This window comes from Aspergillus fumigatus, chromosome 6 (assembly GCF_000002655.1).
Source record: "Aspergillus fumigatus Af293 chromosome 6, whole genome shotgun sequence".
Lineage (NCBI taxonomy): Eukaryota > Fungi > Ascomycota > Eurotiomycetes > Eurotiales > Aspergillaceae > Aspergillus > Aspergillus fumigatus.
The window spans coordinates 1,252,558-1,270,016 of NC_007199.1; the positions used below are offsets into that span (position 1 = coordinate 1,252,558).

Here is a 17,459-nt window from a genome sequence, read left to right on the forward strand (position 1 = left end):
GGTTCTTGGAATGTAGACCCCTAGGGATATGCATGCAGAAACGAATAAATCCTTTTTTCCCTCTTTTTCTTGCTTTAGAGTGAGCCTGTTGCAGTGTAAAGAAGATAATTGAGCCTGCCCCAGGGACGAGAGACAAAAGGGGTCTTTGTATCTCATACTGGTGCCTTCGAGGCGAATTCAACGCCCCCAGCTTTCAGGGCCTTGGCTGAACCGTTTTGATTTGGAACGTCGCCCCGGGAAGCTCAGACGTTTCAGCTTGTACAGTGGTGGCAATGCCCATGTTCGATAGAGCACCTCGAATGATGCCACATGGAAACCAGAGGAACTGGGGTCATGCCCAAATGTCAGAATGACGATGAAGGTAGAAATTGGGGTATTGCCCACCGCTTGTGCCATAGCAGTCGCCTCGCTTCGAGAAGCCATACTCATTCTTGCAAATGGTCGAAACGAGTTATCTGTGAGGACGTAAACACCCTGAAAGATAGAATATACCACTGTCAGCTTCTATCCCTCAAGACCTGGAGACTCAAGCGCATAAGTTTGGTCTAGACTCGCTTCCGTGTACTAACCCTGTGATTTGTTTTCAAATTATCCACTTGCTTCTTGAAAAGAATGGTCCACAGATCCTTGCAGAGAAACTTGATAACATCGAGATTGTCGGTGAAACGGGGGCGATCGCGAGAAAATCTGCCCGGGGAGAAGATGCGAGAGGGATATGTCAGCTGCATTTGCGTTCAGTCAAGCCCCGTTCAGGGAGATTGCTTCTGCCTTATGTTCATTGGAACACATGTTCTATCCCTCAAGTACTAGACAGAATGTGTCGTTGGCTTACCGTTCCGCAAGTCCTTGACCAACTCGGTAGCCTATAGACTCTAGTCGAAAGAATGTCGACTCCCTGATCTCGTCGTCATCTAAAGCTTTGTCGTTGAGTGCCAATTCTCTTGTTAAGCGTTCGGCCATGGGAACGAGCTCTATCAGAAGGAAGTCTAGGCATGAGGTACTCAGGAAGCGAGCATGAGGATCAGAGGTATTGATAGATGAGACAGATGCATCAAACGACATCTCGATGAAGTCGTTGTGAATATTGTCTTCGAGATATACAATACGTTATTCCCAATTTGAAAATTGTAGGATGACGCTAAACCTCAGCTCAGATAAACTTCGCTCTCCATATCTGTGATCATGAGTATTTGCGGAGGTGGACTCAGAACTCCGCAACGGGCTTTGGTCCTTTCGATAAGGTAATGCTTGGAGTTTGGACCTCCTTCCCACACACTTTTCCCTAACATCTGCCGCCTGACTTCTGTAATTGAAAATCTCTCAATAACTCGTTCATCCTAATACACTGACAAATTCATCTAACTATAAATCTCTAATGGCGAAATCTACGTGCAGATGATCAATCTGTAGCATCAGCATTTCAATGAATATATTCAGAGCCCAGAGGGCGTTTAAAGCATGTGGGAGATGAACCAAATTTAACAGTAGTGAGCTGTTGTTACCTCAACAACTAACACGGTTTATTCGACCATGTCTGATGTTATCTTCCTCATCAAAACTCGCGCGACGTGCCTATTCCCAGCAATAACGCCTGAACCCAATTGCGCCATGGCCCCATGCAAATATGCCTCGCTAGATCTCATCACGCATCAAGACCACCAGTATGTCTAGGGGATTCCGAATTAGTCTGGTTCGTAGTCGAGAAATTTCCTCCATTTACAAGGCCGCTGCTAAACGAGTTACGAAATGCTGGTCGAACATAAGCCCGATGGGGGGCATTTGATGCCAGACGCTTAGCTGGTCTGACTGGGGAAAAATCTCCATCATCATCATCACTACCAGTCAGATCGATCACTTGGGCTGCCGAGCGTTTGTTAGTGGACAGACGAGCTGCAGATGACGTCGCTGACGGCTCCCGGGATTGAGCGGGTGTCCTCTCTAGGGAGAGGCCCGATGCTGGGAGTGACTCCTGCTTCACACGCACAATGCCAGGCTCTTTGATCTCGATCAACTCGTCCTCGTCCTCTGTCGCCGGAGTGACGCCCCCAGTACCTTTGAACTCGTCTTCCTTTGGACTCGACCACTTCCCGTCCGGTTCAATAATTACCTGTTCCACATCCGGCGATGTGGAATGGAGTATGTCATCAACATATCTTCACAGTTAGTGTATTTTACGTGACAGTTGCGAATTCGCGCAGCTTACTGGTCAATTTGCAATGATTCATAACTGGTGGCCTTGGAACAAACTGGACACGACCATGTAGGCGCTTGTTCCTGCAACTGTAAGAACGACGATGCATCAAAACACTGGTTATGCGTGCAGACGACAGTGCGACAGGGGACCTCGATCCGCAGCGTGGAAAGAGGGCATTTCAGGGACATGACAGTGGAGGTGGCAACGATGTCGGAATCCTCCGCTCTATTCTTCACTGCGAACTATTAGAGGAATTCAATGCATGGGAAGGATAGACGGGTGCATACTTTCTCGTAATACCTGTTCTTTTGTGATTGTTTTCCTCCTCTTCAATTCCAAGACAAGGTCCTCAACGGGATGACGCTGGACAAGGTTCACAAGAACGAAAAATCTCTACAAGACAGTCAGGAAGAATATATAATGGGCATTGACATGATGGAATGAGCTGAGCATAGGTGGGTCTGAAAGGGACGGCTTGCCTTTTGCGTAAGCGCATAAGTCATAACAATATGATTGGGATACCCAGGCTTTTTGCGGATATAATTCGTCACATCCGCGGGCCTTGTTGTACCAGGCTTATTCTTGAGCCCTTTCAGATTAGCCTTGACCTCGTCCAGATTCGCTTTGAGCTCAACTTGGTGAGGGAAAGCGATATCGGACTTGGTATATTGATTGAGGCCACTGTCCGCTGCGCAATAAACCATTACCCGAAGATTTGGATCAGCTTGCAATCTTGAAGCTACAGTTGGGGTAAGGACGACTTTCAGCTCGACATTGTCCCTGGTTTGCTCGCGTACTTAAGAAGTTAGACTTGACTGGCGGTTGATCTCAGTTGATAGGATTAATGCTCACTTTTGCATTCTACAGTAGGAGTAAGCTGCTCCAAGATTGTGTAGAACGGGCTGTCTTTGAATGAAATACGACCTGAAAACACATGAGCAACAATCATAGAGAAATGAAGCGCGCATAGGTTACCAGGTGTGAATCCATGCGATGACATTGGTATAGTCAAAGGCGTTGGCCTATGTTGTGTTTGTATTGACTGGGTAATATGTGATGCGTGATATGGTTGACTTGGCAAAGGTTGTTGTGTCGTTGATGTCCCAGGCATCGCGCGATGCGCTGTAGCATAAATGAATCTCCTTAGATTATCATAACGCTCGGTATGTCCTCCTTGATTGAGCCGCTCGATATCTAGATAATTCAGTCAACAGTGTTCTGGGCAGTCTAAGTGTTCTTAAACCCCAATTGAAATGAGAACAAAATGGCAGATAAAGGGAGAACTAACAGTCTATTATCCGGAGTTGTAGCGAGGCTTTAACACCAGAAACAGCGAGCCCCTCACTCCTTAAGATATCTTTAAGCTGTGCATTTGTGAGTGTCTTTATCAAAGCAACAATGCTCTGGAGCTCAGACGACTGGACAGCAGAGGCCATGATTCCGAGCTGATATGACGAGTGCGGATGGCAGGGTACAAGTTAACTCAAGAAGTGTGGTTAGAGGCGAATGCGTTTAGATTGCCAGCCGTATTGACAAACATTTCAGCTCTTATCTTATTAACGACAATTGTCAGCAGGGACTCAGATGAAGTAGAAGAACAATAAAAAGACGAGAAAAAGAATAACAAAAGGAAAGCTCTATACATTTGTGACCGAGACTCCTGTCGCATCTGAGTGCGACAGAGCAAATACCTAGTTAAGGTTTCCGAAGTGATGACATAAGATGGCCCAGCACGAGCCTAGAGTGCAGTTCGGAAAAAAATATCTAGTGCGATATCGAGATCTCAACTTTCCCTCCCTTGTTCACCACCTTTCAGATATCCACGTCTCCGATCGTTCTCTAAGGTTCTTTGCTAAGTTTTACTTGAAACAAACAACATGGCAAAGAGTGTTCGAGCCAGTGTAACCAAGCGCAACAGGGCCAAACTCCGGGCCACAGTCTTTGGCCCTGCTGCTGATGCACGGACAGAGAGGCTATCTGCAAAGTTGAAAGAGCTGGCTTCTCAGCCGATAATCAGAGAACACAAAAGTTCAAGTATGGAACTGGATTCTACAGGAACTGGTTCGTTGCTCCCACAATCAGTGCTTGATATAGTTCAACTGCATGTTCATTCAATTAACAGTCTCATTCCACTGTACAGGTAGCCAAGTTAAATCTACAGACAGCAAATCATCAGTAATAAATGAAGGTGGGCACATTTTTCTTCTCTACCTCATCCCCAGAGATCAAATCTCCGCGGAATCACATTGCTGATATCGGTGTCCTTCTAGACATGGATGTCGACACAATGTCTGTTAAGCACACTCAAAGTCGCTCTAAGAAGCCAGGACGTGTTCAAAAACGCAAGAAGGCCCGTTCTTCCATTGTCTTCCAAACGCATCCTTTGAAAACAAAAAAGGGATCTCGAAGGAAGTGATGAATAAATCTCGAAAGCGGACGATTGGCATCTGAAAAGCGGCGTTGGGAGTTTAGCTTGCAAAAGGCACTTGCATTTTTCCAGCTCCACTGCGTCAAACATGTGGGGGCGTTATTGTACAAAACTATCAAGCACAACCATTCCTGGGCGGTAACCCGAGATGGGGACTCTGAGTTTGCATACAGAGGTACTAGAAGGAACAGGTGCTTTTTAACAAAACTGTCAAAGATTAATGTTTTTAGCTTAAGGCCATTCACTACTATTATGGCTTTCACGTTTCCACTTATCTGTGTTAAAAGTGCATACTCTGGGTATCTCCATTTGGGTATCTTCATGAAAAGACGGGGTATTGCATGCATATACCTCTCTAAAGTAATAGAATTTAGCAACATGCTATTGTTATTATTATGCAGCTGGGCATCTGGCTCCACGCAATGCTAACCACTTATGGGATGCGGTGCCCCAGGGATGTGGTTCTGTTCCTTGACATCTCTAAAGATAAGTGTATAGGATCTCCAATTATTTGATCATATAGGGAATCACGCCTTGAATTCCGCTCTAAATCTATAAGTTGAGGCCAAATGCTATGCAAATAGGACAATGTTATCTCTGCTGTTATCACCCGCGGTGACCAACATCAATTTTTGATTCGTGTGGACGTTTGACTTTGACAAGCCTGGATTATACGTCCCACCATCCCTACAGCAACAGATCAATCCATCTACCCGGACAATCTACTTTCAAATTTGTTCCTCCAGCGCGCAAAAGAAATAAAGAAAATAATTAGCCATTACAGTGGAGACCTATCATCAAAGTTAGACTGTAATCAGAAAGTAGGATACATTGACATTGCGGAGGTTGCGGAGGTGGTCTATTTTGCCGCTTGGATGCCGTACTTGGCTTAGCATGTTGTCCATAATTTCAGTCAGTACCTCCTTTCAACAGGCTTTGGAGACTTCACACAATCTGGCAGCTTATGAGGCCTCTACAATCTTAAGCAGGCCACGGTTGATATGCGACAGATTTCAATACTCTATTGAGCCCCCTGGCGCTCGGGTCAAAGATATCAAAGCCTGCAAGATGGCTTTCAAAGGAGAACATCGGGCAATTCTAATCGCCAATATACTCATTGTTGTAGCCATTTCAATATTTTCGTCCGGATTTTTTCCCTACAAGTCCTTACTTCCAGGACTGGCCACATTTGCTGAGACCAATATTGGCACTGTGGCACCAAAAGTCTTTGATAGAGTGATTTTCATGGTGATTGATGCTTTGCGCAGGTACGATTGATTGTATCTAAATGCTCAATTCTGTATCTTTAGCTGAGCCTCAATGCCAGTGATTTCGTTTATTCGAAGACTTCCGGATTCTCTTTCACCCAAAGGTCAACCAGAAACCACATAATGATCTTGCCACAGAATTTGCTGCTGACTGAGGCATTTTGACATTAACAGCCTAATCCGTTCCGGAGCGGCTCTACCTTTCACGGCCCATGCCAGCTCTCCAACGGTCACTATGCCACGGCTTAAGGCCATGACAACTGGCTCCGTGCCGTCCTTCTTGGACGTCATATTGAACATCGCAGAGTCTGATACGTCTTCTACCCTTGCATATCAAGATACATGGCTAGCGCAGATAAAGGCGCAGGGAGGTCAGCTTGTTATGTACGGCGATGACACTTGGATCAAGCTATTTCCGGGAGTCTTTGATAGGTGTGACGGGACTACTAGTTTCTTCGTATCGGTCAGTCATAACCACTGAAGAGAAGACACACGAACGGGTCAATTAATCAATAGCAACCTACAGGATTTCACTGAAGTAGATCACAACGTTACTCGCCATGTCCCGCGGGAGCTATCAGAGCGCGATTGGTCAGCCTTCATAATGCACTTTTTGGGATTGGACCATATTGGTCACAAAGCTGGCCCTAAGAGGTGAGACAGTCAACTTTCACTTCGCTTTCCGAGTTGTGTTCTAATATCGCAGTCGACATATGATGACAAAACAACGAGAGATGGACTCGATCGTTGCTCTAATTTATGCCGCAATGGAGGAACAGGAACATCTTCAGTCGACCCTGTTTGTTCTGTGCGGAGATCATGGCATGAACGATGCCGGGAATCATGGTGGCTCGTCACCAGGAGAAATTTCGCCCGCCCTGCTTTTCATTTCACCGAAATTTCAGACTAAAACAACCCCGGAAGACAGTCCAGTTGAAGCATTTAGTGACTTGCAATACTATCGGACTGTCGAGCAGGTGGATATCACGCCGACTCTGGCAGGGCTCCTTGGTTTACCTATTCCGCTGAATAGTCTCGGCGTTTTCATACCAGAGTTTCTAATGATGTGGGATAATGGTATTGTCGTCAGCTTCCTTCTGTCTGTAACGTATTTGAAAACTGACATGTTGCCTCTTGGCTCTAGATGCTCACAGAATTGATATCCTGCTTCGAAACGCCAAGCAGATGCTTAGCGCAATGAAGGGGACCTTTCCCGATCTAGATGTTGAAGCAATTACTCCTCCTCACGGCTGCGACAAGCAGTTGGCAACAGGTCCCGCCAAAGTTCAGTGTGCTTGGTTTCAAGCACTACAATTGATCCAGGGACCGGAGCGTAACAAAACAACTCTGCCAGATGTCGAATCGGCTTTACTAAGTGTTCTAAGATCTGCCCAGGACGTGATGAGCAGCACTGCCAGCAAATACAATACAACAAGACTTTATTTGGGCTTGTTCGTCGCGGCTCTTGCTGTCTTACTCTCTTTTTTTCCAGCATATGGATTGGGCTCAAAGTATAGCTATGCTGTGACATTTCTCATGTTGATCATTATAAGCTACGGTGGTATGATGTTTGCCAGCAGCTACGTGGAGGAAGAGCAACAGTTCTGGTATTGGGTCGTCACGGCATGGACTGTGTATTTGCACATCAAATCACTCCGCCCATGGCATGGCTCAAAAGATACTCGGTTCTCGTTCTCACCATTTGCAAGATGTATGACAGTTGGGCTGGCCATCTCTTATCGGATTCTCAGACGCTGGAATCAAACAGGCCAAAAATTTGCTGCTGAGCCAGATATTGCGCGAGATTTCTTTCCTCGCCATCAGAATATCTTGTGGGCCTTGATTATACTGACTTACTTTGATACATGCATGCATCTTTGTCTCAATTCACACTCGAGTAATATCTGGCGTTCTGCAGCTATACTGACGACAATAGCGGCCTTCTTTTTCAAGCTGGTTTTCGTGGCGTCCGACTCTCCCGAGCTTCTTTACGAGTCTCTCCTATCACCCATACAGAAAAGCCTTGAAGAGATGCCATTGGTTCCACCTGCAAGACTCGTCTTCTGTGGAATTGCCCTACTGGTGGTGACATCGTTCTGTATGATGAATGCCACGCAGAAACGATCTTCTCTAACAGGAGGCGAGTGTTGACTATTACTACCGCGCGGGGTTTTACTGACAAACATTAGTGATTCCGCCGGGCAATATATTTCATGAAAGCCTGACCCTCTTCTTGATAACACAGTCAAAAGCCGTCAATATCCCGATCTTTCTGATGTTTCGACTGCAGGCTATTATTCTTGATTTTCTGAAAATGAGCGCTATTGAAGTGACCCTTACGTCCTTGCTTTCGCAGAATATGACATTTTTTGCATTTGGAGGTTCGAATGCAATATCTTCTGTCGATCTTTCCAACGCATACAACGGGATTGGCAGTTATAGTGTTGTGCTAGTTGGAGTCTTGACATTCATAAGCAATTGGGCTGGGCCCATATGGTGGGCATCCGCTGCTCGGCTTCTCTACTCAAATCCAACCTTTGCGGAAAGATACGGCCAAAGAACCCTCCTAACCTTCCATGCTGCAACGTCTTTGATGTCCGTTATGGCGGCTTGTACAATGTTACGGACACATCTTTTCATTTGGACAGTCTTTTCACCAAAATATCTTTATACATTGGCTTGGACTATTCTCAACCATATGTTCATCAATTTACCTGCTACGGCGAACGTGTCGCAAGTTTTGAACTGGCAATATGCGTTTCATTCAGTTGCTTGTCGTTAAACGAGTTGATATAAGAATACAAACTGGGCATACTTCTAATTAATGATACATTCGGGAACTTAGATGGTCCGCAAGTACTTGAAAAATGTCTGACCCTAAGCAGCCAGCATAATCATAGGACCCCATTGAAAAGATCATCGATGGCATTCTTCTTCCTCTTCTTCTGGCCCGAAGGTTTGACAGCTACAGTAGCGGTTTCTTTTGCTTCCCTTTGGTGGCTATTTGGTTCTTCTGAACCAGCTTGCTTGCCAGATTGAAAGCTTGGAAGAGGGATAAAAGACTCGCTCAACCGAGAAACAACTTCTCCCACATCCTCCTGTTGCAAATTCTTAAGGCAAGTCGACGGCCGAAATGCCATTTTCTTTCCACGCAGGGAGTTCATCTCCTTGTCTATTCCTGTCGCTTTAGTTAAACGAGCAAGTGCAGCTATCAGCACTATGCCTATTGTAGAAAACTGGCCATCGGCTATGACTCTCGAGAATGCTCTGATACATGTTTAGTCATTGAAAGTAATGAACCCAAGGTATCAGAAAGCAATGGCAGAGTGATATGCCATTATAGCATGACTTACAGGTAACAATTTGGAATGACATGCAAAGCCAGGTGCTCTTTATATAGGCGAACCGTATGGAAGGCATCGGTCTCCAATGACTTGGCGAGTTTCAGAGTGATGCGTTTCAGGATAGACAACCATTTCCACCATTTCGTGTTTCCGTGCTGATTCTTATTTCGGTGGAAAACTAAATGAAGCAGTGAATGTAAAGCTATGATTTCTTTGACATCCATTACTTCTTTTAAGTACTCTGATGGCAATGAGCTGCACATGAATCTTAAAGAATAATGTTAACTAGGAAGTTCTTGTGCGGAACAAACTATAACCGGCTGTTCAAATCCATTGTTCAATGAGAAGATGCTGGGAACGGGCGTGGTCAGGTAAAGAATCAAAGGGAGAGCGTGAAGGCAAGCAAATAAGCAAGGGAAAAGAATTACAAGATGAAAAAGGACAGAGAGAAAAATCGTATTAGTAAATAGAATGATGATGAAGAGAAACAAACCTACGCCGTGGTTTAGATACCCTTTGTAGACCGGGGCAGTTTTTTTGGCATTTTTGGAACTGCTAGCTAGATAAGGAACTACTAGTACCCCACCCGCACCTGAAAAATCGTGATCTCATCACGAAGTTGATCGACGAAGTCGAGCAACTAACACGCATACGGTTTGCAGAGAAATTAATGCCGTCCACGCAAGCAACTAAATGCGGTCAGGTCGGCTATTTGCGCTTTCAGGTAGAGACAGTCTACGAATGAAGACAAATCAAGAAAAATGGCAAGTCATGAGCTGATCACTTTGATCTCTCCTGGAAATGGAGTAAAGAAAAGGGAAGTAAAAGAGCAGGCATAATTTCGATCATTAACTCAGGATAGACACCAGGAGGAAAGACACCTAAATCTCACAGAGATGGGCTTCCAAATGGAGATGAACCCAACATTGGACTCGAACTGAGGCCCCCATATTGCGTGCCAGCCAGGGCATTAAATGGTTCTCTCCTATGAATCAGACCAGTCGGCCATCTCACTCTCAGAGTGTCTGCTGTACTCGGGACAAGAAGTTAGTGGGGTAAATTGAATTCGTGAAGGGTCCTGCATCGCCAGCGAGGTCAAGTCCCAATCGACACGTTTTTCGCAGGTATTGTCTCGCAATTTCAATGATTAATTTCCTAAACTTCAATGCCCGGAGGCACATTAGAAGAAGGGTTTGCTTTCTCGGCCGGTATTTGCTCTAGGATGTTCTTGGACCACGCGCAGAGATTGTCGGATCATACCATATGGTTGATGTAGGATAAGTGCAGGGAGCACTTCTCAGGCCATTGTTGACACCAAAGGGATGTGCAGCAATTGTCTGGACATATACGATCTCTCGCTCAGCAGCCGTAGTCCCACGATCGAATTGTGAACGACGTCGACGTTGTTCGTCCCGATATTGCTGTCCGACACGTGGCGCGAACAATCCTGGTGACATGATTTGTTAGCAGACCGTCATATTGTCCTAGAAATATATGAACTTACCAATATGTTCAGCATTTTCGATACTGCGACGCATTTTCGAAGGGTTATCTGGTCCGGGAAAACGATCTTCTGTTCCAGCCAGAGGCCCAGTGCCGGTGTGGAAAATCTACACACTCTATTAGTTTTCGCGTTATCCAGTTTCACGTTGATTATGTCGCGCTCACCTTTGGACGAAACGATGGATGCTCCAGCATGACCGAACTATTCCGGAATTTCTGTATAAGGCAATCTTTGCCCTGGATCGCTGTATTCAGGAGTCAGAATACCCAACCTCGTTGTTCAGCAGGTGGCACGTACTAGCATACGAAACTTCCGCGACCTTGTCACTGTTAAAGCAGTTCCTAATTGATTGATGATCAGCGTATGTTGGCAAAGAGGGTAGGTGGGTCTTGTACCAGGAACGCCCAGCTCGCGTTTTGACAAACTATTATTTTCAGTAAAATGGGCGGAAACAAGGGGACAGGGGGTCCTCACATCGATTATATCAATCGGCTGGCGATTTGTTAGACAATGTTCGAAGGGATAGGGGCCAAATGTTCCTATGACTTACGTCTTCAAAATTGATAAAAGCGTATCCGACGCTGGCAATAATGTGAGTATGATCAGGTCATCAAGAAGCTGTGCATGGGTAAAGTTATTAACTCACTTGCAGTTGTTCGCAAAGTCTATAAAGTTGAGAGTAAGCTTCATCTTGCAATCAAACAAAGAGTGCAACTTCTCACCAATACGCAAATACATGAAGTCATACTTCCCGTGGCTGGTCTCGTCAACGATCGCCTTGAGCATAGTCTGAGCAAGTTAGATACCGTGCCGCTTCCGTTGACAAGTGTTGGACTTACTTGATCAATTTTATTCGGGATATTGCGGAGCATGATCTGAAAATTTAGCAGGTCAGTCCCTGGACGAGGGCAGCATGATCAATCATACATACAGTCGTTCTGACATCTAAGCCAAGGCGAATTCTTTCGATATCAACAGCATTTTGGCTAATGACACGGGCGTCAGGATAACGACTAATCTCGCGCCGAGGCGAGTGCAAGTTTTTCTCTCCTGCCCTGGACATCCAATCCATAAGACCGACGTGCTCTCCTGAAGGCACAATGGAGCGGCCAGTGGGGCTAAGCTCCATATAAGGCGTTCTGAACGGGCGTGTTGGGGCAGACGGCGAGCTTCTGTGGTATGAAGTACCATTGCGTGAGCCTCCGTCCTTAACTGGAGATAGGCTCGGCAGAACATTGAATGGTCTGTCTTCGGTGACGTCAGGCTTGAAAAGGGTAATATCTAGAATACAATCCTTTACCAATGATGCATCAGTATTCTCGGTCACTTTTACGAAAATATGCTGGTCATAGGAGAATTGTAATGTGAAAGGCAACCCGATTCATAATGTTTCACTTACATCGACTGTGGTACCATTCAGTGTCACCATTGCATTATCAGCATCACGCGTGTTATAGAACTCGAGGTGGAACTCGCTGACATTATCCTGTCCCCTGGGAAGTAGATCGAATGCCTTCAGGTCCCCAAACGTCGTTGCAAGTGTTTGGAGGGAGCGCGCTACAGTATGCGAGTTGAAAGTGGGGTTTCGGCTATCGTAGTACATGGACACAAGCAAATGCCCTTCATAATCTGATGTCTGGTGGAGAAGAGACGGCTCGGAATGCTGCACATATTCCTTCGCAGTAAGTGGGAAAATACGCCATTCTGGTCGAAGAAGGCGAACCTTCTCGATTGCCTTCTTCGCTTCACGACTATCTGCAAATGCAACATATACTTTGCCCAAGGAGCTGAGTTCATTAAGAACTGGTCCTTTGAGAGTTGCAAACTCGCGACGCTTTTGCAGAGTTAGCATTCTACTACATGAGCAGCTAATCTGAAAACTTACATTGAAGAAACCAGCCAAAGACATGAAGTTAAGACTGGCTGGAACATTTTCAATGACAAATGCGCGGCTACGTCTGTCGTTGTCAAAATTTCCGGCGAATATGCCAGTTGGGCAGCCTTTTTGAGTGATTGGAGCACGGCCAATAGGCCCATAATTCGGCAGGCCCTGCTCATATACTCCTCCCGGTCCGTTTCTGGCTCCGCAGATTTCAACGTTAGCTTGAGCGTTCAAGGAGCCGATTTCCGAACGGCCGCGAACTTGGATATCACTGGCAGCACTGCCGGCTATCCCAATAGGGGTGAAGCTTGCTGCATGTGGGGACAGCTGCCCGCTATTAGATGTGTTTAGCGGCACCAAAAATGGATCCGCTGGGCGCCTAAACAGTGTTAACGGAGAAGTGAAATCGTTTTATATTGCACTTACGCCGTGTACAGCCTGCAGAATCCAGCGTCGCCGAGGGAGGTAGCAACACTAGTTTCAGGACGACCTTTGGATCGTACATCCTCGGGTGAGAAGGCTGTAAGCTTGGTATCGGGGGATCCATTGAGCGAGATTCCATCGTTCGTCGAACATGGACTGCTCAACCCACGAGAGGAATTGTTGGCCCTCATTACAAGAGAACAAACTGGTGTCTTGTCAGGGAACAAGGTCAAGTTACTGAGCCTTCAGCAACAGTATGGCAGCCGTTTCTGAAAAAATGAGCAATTTGCGAAGTGTCTTAAAGATATTTGCGATTGCACCTCAAGAAGAGAAGTTGTAGGAATCGGCGGAAGTGACACTTGTCTTAACAATTAGAAGAGCATGGGGAAAAGGCCTGATTTGCAAATATTTAAGAGGAGATGATACAGAGTAAAACAAAACAGTCGATAGAGACAACATGAGAAGGTGAAGAGCAACACCCCGGCGACATCAACGGGGCTACTATGTGTACGATTTGTTTTCGCACATCAGTGATATAATAACAGCCAAAAGGGGTAAACAAAGATTTAACTATATCGATTCCCAAAAGAAAAATGAACATCATATATTATCTTCTCAGGCCTTACCATTCATGGCAGAAATGCTGTTATCCTAGGTTAATGTCAAAGCACTTTTTAAGGCCATGGTTCAAGTAACTTAATGGCTTCAGGAGAAACACACATATTGCATGATCTGAGTCACGTTCAGGGTGTATAGGAAATGATAGCGCCTAGAAGAAGAGTAAGTGAAGGGGATAATCATATTAGTGCCTACTTACTACTCTTTAAGAAAGCAATTCTGACTAGTATTTCATGGCATTAACCCAACACAACCTAATGAAGCTAATTATTTATATGTTGATCTTATATATTTTCTAAGACACCTACCTGGCTATACACAATGCTGGTACACTTGTCCAAGGCAGGCTATGTTTCATTTTCCTCCTGATGCTCTTAATCCCTTCTGACTCGATAGACGGCTACCCTCCTTCTGTACCCCAGCAAAATGAAGCTGGGGACGAGGATCATACAGGTAGAACCAGCAAAGTGAGGAGTTCATAGCTAGTTTGTAGATGAGGTTGCTCAGTTCACTCCATACTTTTAACATGTCCATGTATGTATTGTTATCATTGTTGTTGTTTTAGGGTTAATGTAACTGTACCCATCTTTACCTTCAGGTGCCTAAGATCTAAGACAAGCGCACGGACCAAGACAAAATGGAGCTCCTCACTTTATCCTAACGTAAGCCCTTAGCCAGCTTTCTTAAGAGGTAAAGATAACATACAAAGTTCATAGTACATCCAAAAAGCACCTAGGTTATCTCTACACGCCTACGCACTGCTTGAGAACCCTCAACATAAATTGGCCATTTCGTGCTTTATACCTGATACAGGGCACCTGTGCTGCTCGCCTATGTTAGCAACCTAGGAAGTTGACCATCCTATACGACCTCACTTGACGAACAAGGCTGCATAGACGAGGTTATCGATACACGGGATATGCCGTCAATGCTTTCTTCGCGTAGTGAACCATCACATGTGCTAAATTCAGTGAGTTTAGAGTAGCAGGCATCCCATATCCAAGCGCTAATTCCATCCAACATAGATCATCATCTCTCCATCGGACACGGATTATATTGATCAATTGATCCCATCAATAAGGGAGTATAGTGTCAGCAATCGAACGTCTCAATTATTGCAGTCCCTGTCCAAGTTCGCCAGCGATAAAGAAGCCGAGATAGAAACAATATGCAACACAAACCATCAGGAATTTGTATCTTCAATCAATCACCTTCTGCGTATCAGGGAAGGAACAGTGAGCTTGACCGCGGAGATCCTTGACCTGAATCAATCTATCCAAGCTAGCACCGAACGTCTCGCCGAACAAAAGAAGGCTCTGGTAGAGTCGCGCAGTCACCGACAGAATATTGATGAGACGTCTCGTGCCATCCAGGACTGCTTGGAGGTTCTACGCCTGGCTAATCAAGTTCATGATCTACTAGCCAAGAAAAACCACTACGCGGCTTTACGGGCGCTCGAGGAACTCCAAAATGTGCACCTTAAGGACGTGACCCAATATAAAATTGCCGACATGATTCAACGCTCAGTACCAGCGACCCAGCGAGCGATAGCGGAAGCCGTGCTATCTGACCTGAATACTTGGCTCTACAGAATCCGCGAGATGTCTCAGTTTCTCGGAGAAATAGCTCTCTACCATACAGAATGCCGGAAGACAAGACTAAAGGAGAGGGCAGAGAAACTACCATACCTCAGACATTTCAAACTGAACTCTGCTATTGAGCTGGTTTCGGATGAGCACGAAGAATATGATTTATTACAGAATGAGGAACTGCAAGTTGACTTCACCCCCCTTTTTGAGTGTTTACATATCCATCAATCACTGGGGCAGATGGACAAGTTTCGGACGGAATACGCTAATACCCGTCGCCGACAAAAAGAGCTTCTAATTCCCTCCACGATAACTTTGGTTGATGAGGACGGAGCCTCCCTACACAACCTTCTAGAAGAAATGGCAGGCTTTGCTATCGTAGAGCGTGCTACCATGAAGAGAGTGCCAGACTTGAGGTCATCTGTCGACGTAGAGTCACCCTTCTCCTGATTTGCTCAGCATGAAGTCTAATGCTTATGACTAGGTTGATGAGCTCTGGGATTCAATGTGCCAAACTGCTGTGGGTCTCATTTCAAAAGCGCTTCCTGAAGTTGATAATGCTGAGAGTTTGCTCAAAATTAAAAATCTCATTGCATTATTTATGCAAACAATGAATGTTGGTCCATGCCTTCGGAGCTACCGGTGATGTTTTGTCCTCCCTCCATTACTGACCACTGCTGCACCCAGACATGGGACTTCTCAGTTGGAAAATTTGACGAACTGCTCTTGACTTTGTTCAAGAGGTACGCCGAACTTCTCAAGAAAAGATTCAGTGATGACTTCCAGGAGGTACGCTGCAATATCATGATTATCTTGTCCTTGCTAATTGAATCATAAGATCGTATCGACAGACGATTATATGCCCATGCCGATACAATCGTTAGATGAGTATGACAAGGTCCTCAATGTCAGCTGGTACAATCCTGAGAAGCCAAGGGAGGAGCAAGTGTACATCCAACAGTCTTGATTGTGAGAGTTGCGTTTTCTTCACTAACTTCAATAGGTTTCCATGTGTTCTGCCTTTTTCTCAGATGTATCCCTTGTGTTGCATCGACATCCGCAACTTCTTAAACCAGTTTTACTTCTTCGCCAATGAAGATTTCTCGCATCCGCATATGATTGATGATACTTTGAAAGATGTCAGTCACATATAGGTCCGAAAACATAGAAAGTACATTCTGACGGTCACAGGCTTTGGATGAGCTTCTTTCAAACCAAGTTTGCGATACGCTTGTTGAGCGTCTTTCTTCGCAATATCTGGGTCAGATTGTTCAGATCTTAATCAATCTGGAGCATTTTGAATCAGCATGCCGTGAGCTCGAGGAGCTTCTCGCCGCGGCCCGATCGCAAGGTGCTGCGGGGGGTCCGATATCCTTAAGAGCGACGGAGAAGTTCAGAAGCAACAAAAAAGCGGCGGAAAAGCGAATCTTTGAGGTCGTCAATTCCAAAATTGATGACCTCATTGAAACTGCAGAGTATGACTGGATGGCACTCACGCCTCCGACAGAGCCCAGCAACTACATGCAAACGTTGACCCGATTTCTGTCCAATATAATGAACTCAACATTGCTCGGTCTCCCAACAGAAATCAAGGAACTCATATATTTCGATGCTCTCAGCCATGCGGCGAACATGATACTGGTAATACCATATTATTCCTTGATTTAAGAATTGGCTAATCCCGGCTCTCTCGACAGGCACAACCGCTCTCCTCAGACGTTAAAAGCATCAATCCCAATGGAGTGATGGCCCTTGCGAAAGATGTTGAATATCTTTTTCAGTTTGTTGACAGCTTGGGTGTTCCCATTCTTCGGGAGAACCTCGACGAATTGCAACAGACTGTGCATCTAATGCAGGCAGATAATACGGACGAGTTTTACGATATTTCTACGAGAAATAAGAAGTATGGCCGCGTGGATGCTATCAATGGCCCTATCCTCTTAGAAAAGTGCGTCTATCCATGGCCAAAGAGCCCGGAGCGGCCAATTACTAATTGTATTACAGACTTACACGCACAGTTCAGAGTTCGGGAAAAATTGATAAGTTCACAACACTTTCCTCAAGGTTCGGCAAGAAGTCTTGAAACGTTCAAAATTGGATGGCTCGAGATTTCTCTCGCTGACTGACCAAGCCATCTCCCCAACCAACTCTTCCTTCTAGCTTAAATAGAGTTAGGGCCCGGAGTCGATGTTAAGCATTCTGCAAACCA

At 45.5% G+C, this 17,459-nt stretch overlaps 7 protein-coding genes across 7 annotated transcripts; 3 read left to right on the forward strand and 4 right to left on the reverse strand.

Moving 5' to 3' along the window:
* Positions 1 to 193: 193 nt before the first annotated feature.
* Positions 194 to 1,062, reverse strand: AFUA_6G05220 (trafficking protein particle complex subunit; the record flags this gene model as incomplete). Its single annotated transcript, XM_742462.1, has 4 exons — positions 194 to 325; positions 385 to 474; positions 570 to 687; positions 833 to 1,062. 4 exons carry the CDS (start codon positions 1,060 to 1,062, stop codon positions 194 to 196), a joined length of 570 nt encoding a protein of 189 aa, XP_747555.1.
* A 323-nt stretch (positions 1,063 to 1,385) lies between these two features.
* Positions 1,386 to 3,895, reverse strand: AFUA_6G05240 (Siz/PIAS RING finger protein). Its single transcript, XM_077804990.1, has 8 exons — positions 3,540 to 3,895; positions 3,483 to 3,485; positions 3,170 to 3,388; positions 3,047 to 3,118; positions 2,674 to 2,990; positions 2,482 to 2,587; positions 2,204 to 2,429; positions 1,386 to 2,153 (listed from the first exon to the last, which is right to left on the reverse strand). The coding sequence occupies exons 1-8, from the start codon at positions 3,628 to 3,630 to the stop codon at positions 1,643 to 1,645; spliced, it is 1,545 nt and encodes a 514-aa protein (XP_077661124.1). The 5' UTR covers positions 3,631 to 3,895; the 3' UTR covers positions 1,386 to 1,642.
* A 53-nt stretch (positions 3,896 to 3,948) lies between these two features.
* AFUA_6G05250 (DUF2423 domain-containing protein) lies at positions 3,949 to 4,923 on the forward strand. The gene is made up of 3 exons (XM_077804991.1): positions 3,949 to 4,255; positions 4,335 to 4,382; positions 4,465 to 4,923. Exons 1-3 carry the CDS (start codon positions 4,072 to 4,074, stop codon positions 4,608 to 4,610), a joined length of 378 nt encoding a protein of 125 aa, XP_077661125.1. The 5' UTR covers positions 3,949 to 4,071; the 3' UTR covers positions 4,611 to 4,923.
* Positions 4,924 to 5,690: 767 nt separating this feature from the next.
* las21 (mannose-ethanolamine phosphotransferase LAS21) lies at positions 5,691 to 8,672 on the forward strand (the record flags this gene model as incomplete). The annotated part of the gene is made up of 9 exons (XM_742458.1): positions 5,691 to 5,890; positions 5,950 to 5,994; positions 6,065 to 6,353; positions 6,417 to 6,544; positions 6,597 to 6,967; positions 7,035 to 7,152; positions 7,267 to 7,575; positions 7,642 to 7,948; positions 8,136 to 8,672. 9 exons carry the CDS (start codon positions 5,691 to 5,693, stop codon positions 8,670 to 8,672), a joined length of 2,304 nt encoding a protein of 767 aa, XP_747551.1.
* A 69-nt stretch (positions 8,673 to 8,741) lies between these two features.
* On the reverse strand, positions 8,742 to 9,757 carry AFUA_6G05270 (uncharacterized protein). Its single transcript, XM_742457.2, has 2 exons — positions 9,244 to 9,757; positions 8,742 to 9,157 (listed from the first exon to the last, which is right to left on the reverse strand). Exons 1-2 carry the CDS (start codon positions 9,495 to 9,497, stop codon positions 8,785 to 8,787), a joined length of 627 nt encoding a protein of 208 aa, XP_747550.2. The 5' UTR covers positions 9,498 to 9,757; the 3' UTR covers positions 8,742 to 8,784.
* A 694-nt stretch (positions 9,758 to 10,451) lies between these two features.
* Positions 10,452 to 14,234, reverse strand: AFUA_6G05280 (putative meiosis protein MEI2; the record flags this gene model as incomplete). The annotated part of the gene is made up of 14 exons (XM_742456.3): positions 13,970 to 14,234; positions 13,047 to 13,915; positions 12,624 to 12,999; positions 12,138 to 12,572; positions 11,670 to 12,032; positions 11,578 to 11,613; positions 11,385 to 11,527; positions 11,289 to 11,319; positions 11,213 to 11,230; positions 11,134 to 11,162; positions 11,036 to 11,079; positions 10,903 to 10,982; positions 10,739 to 10,844; positions 10,452 to 10,681 (listed from the first exon to the last, which is right to left on the reverse strand). The coding sequence occupies exons 2-14, from the start codon at positions 13,232 to 13,234 to the stop codon at positions 10,452 to 10,454; spliced, it is 2,079 nt and encodes a 692-aa protein (XP_747549.2). The 5' UTR covers positions 13,235 to 13,915; positions 13,970 to 14,234.
* A 346-nt stretch (positions 14,235 to 14,580) lies between these two features.
* On the forward strand, positions 14,581 to 17,333 carry AFUA_6G05290 (Rab GTPase-binding exocyst subunit SEC15; the record flags this gene model as incomplete). Its single annotated transcript, XM_742455.1, has 9 exons — positions 14,581 to 14,631; positions 14,687 to 15,679; positions 15,735 to 15,866; positions 15,938 to 16,039; positions 16,089 to 16,196; positions 16,254 to 16,325; positions 16,442 to 16,891; positions 16,948 to 17,198; positions 17,255 to 17,333. The coding sequence occupies 9 exons, from the start codon at positions 14,581 to 14,583 to the stop codon at positions 17,331 to 17,333; spliced, it is 2,238 nt and encodes a 745-aa protein (XP_747548.1).
* Positions 17,334 to 17,459: the final 126 nt, after the last annotated feature.

Coding starts and splice junctions, on each gene's coding strand:
- AFUA_6G05240 (XM_077804990.1), bottom strand. CDS start 3,630: ATGGCCTCTGCTGTCCAGTCGTCTGAGCTCCAGAGCATTGTTGCTTTG. Junction 2,991..3,046: donor TCCTACTGTAGAATGCAAAA/GTGAGCATTAAT, acceptor TAACTTCTTAAG/TACGCGAGCAAACCAGGGAC. Junction 2,588..2,673: donor CTTATGCGCTTACGCAAAAG/GCAAGCCGTCCC, acceptor ACTGTCTTGTAG/AGATTTTTCGTTCTTGTGAA.
- AFUA_6G05250 (XM_077804991.1), top strand. CDS start 4,072: ATGGCAAAGAGTGTTCGAGCCAGTGTAACCAAGCGCAACAGGGCCAAA. Junction 4,256..4,334: donor ACTGGATTCTACAGGAACTG/GTTCGTTGCTCC, acceptor TCCACTGTACAG/GTAGCCAAGTTAAATCTACA. Junction 4,383..4,464: donor ATCATCAGTAATAAATGAAG/GTGGGCACATTT, acceptor GTGTCCTTCTAG/ACATGGATGTCGACACAATG.
- AFUA_6G05270 (XM_742457.2), bottom strand. CDS start 9,497: ATGTGCAGCTCATTGCCATCAGAGTACTTAAAAGAAGTAATGGATGTC. Junction 9,158..9,243: donor GTCATTCCAAATTGTTACCT/GTAAGTCATGCT, acceptor AACATGTATCAG/AGCATTCTCGAGAGTCATAG.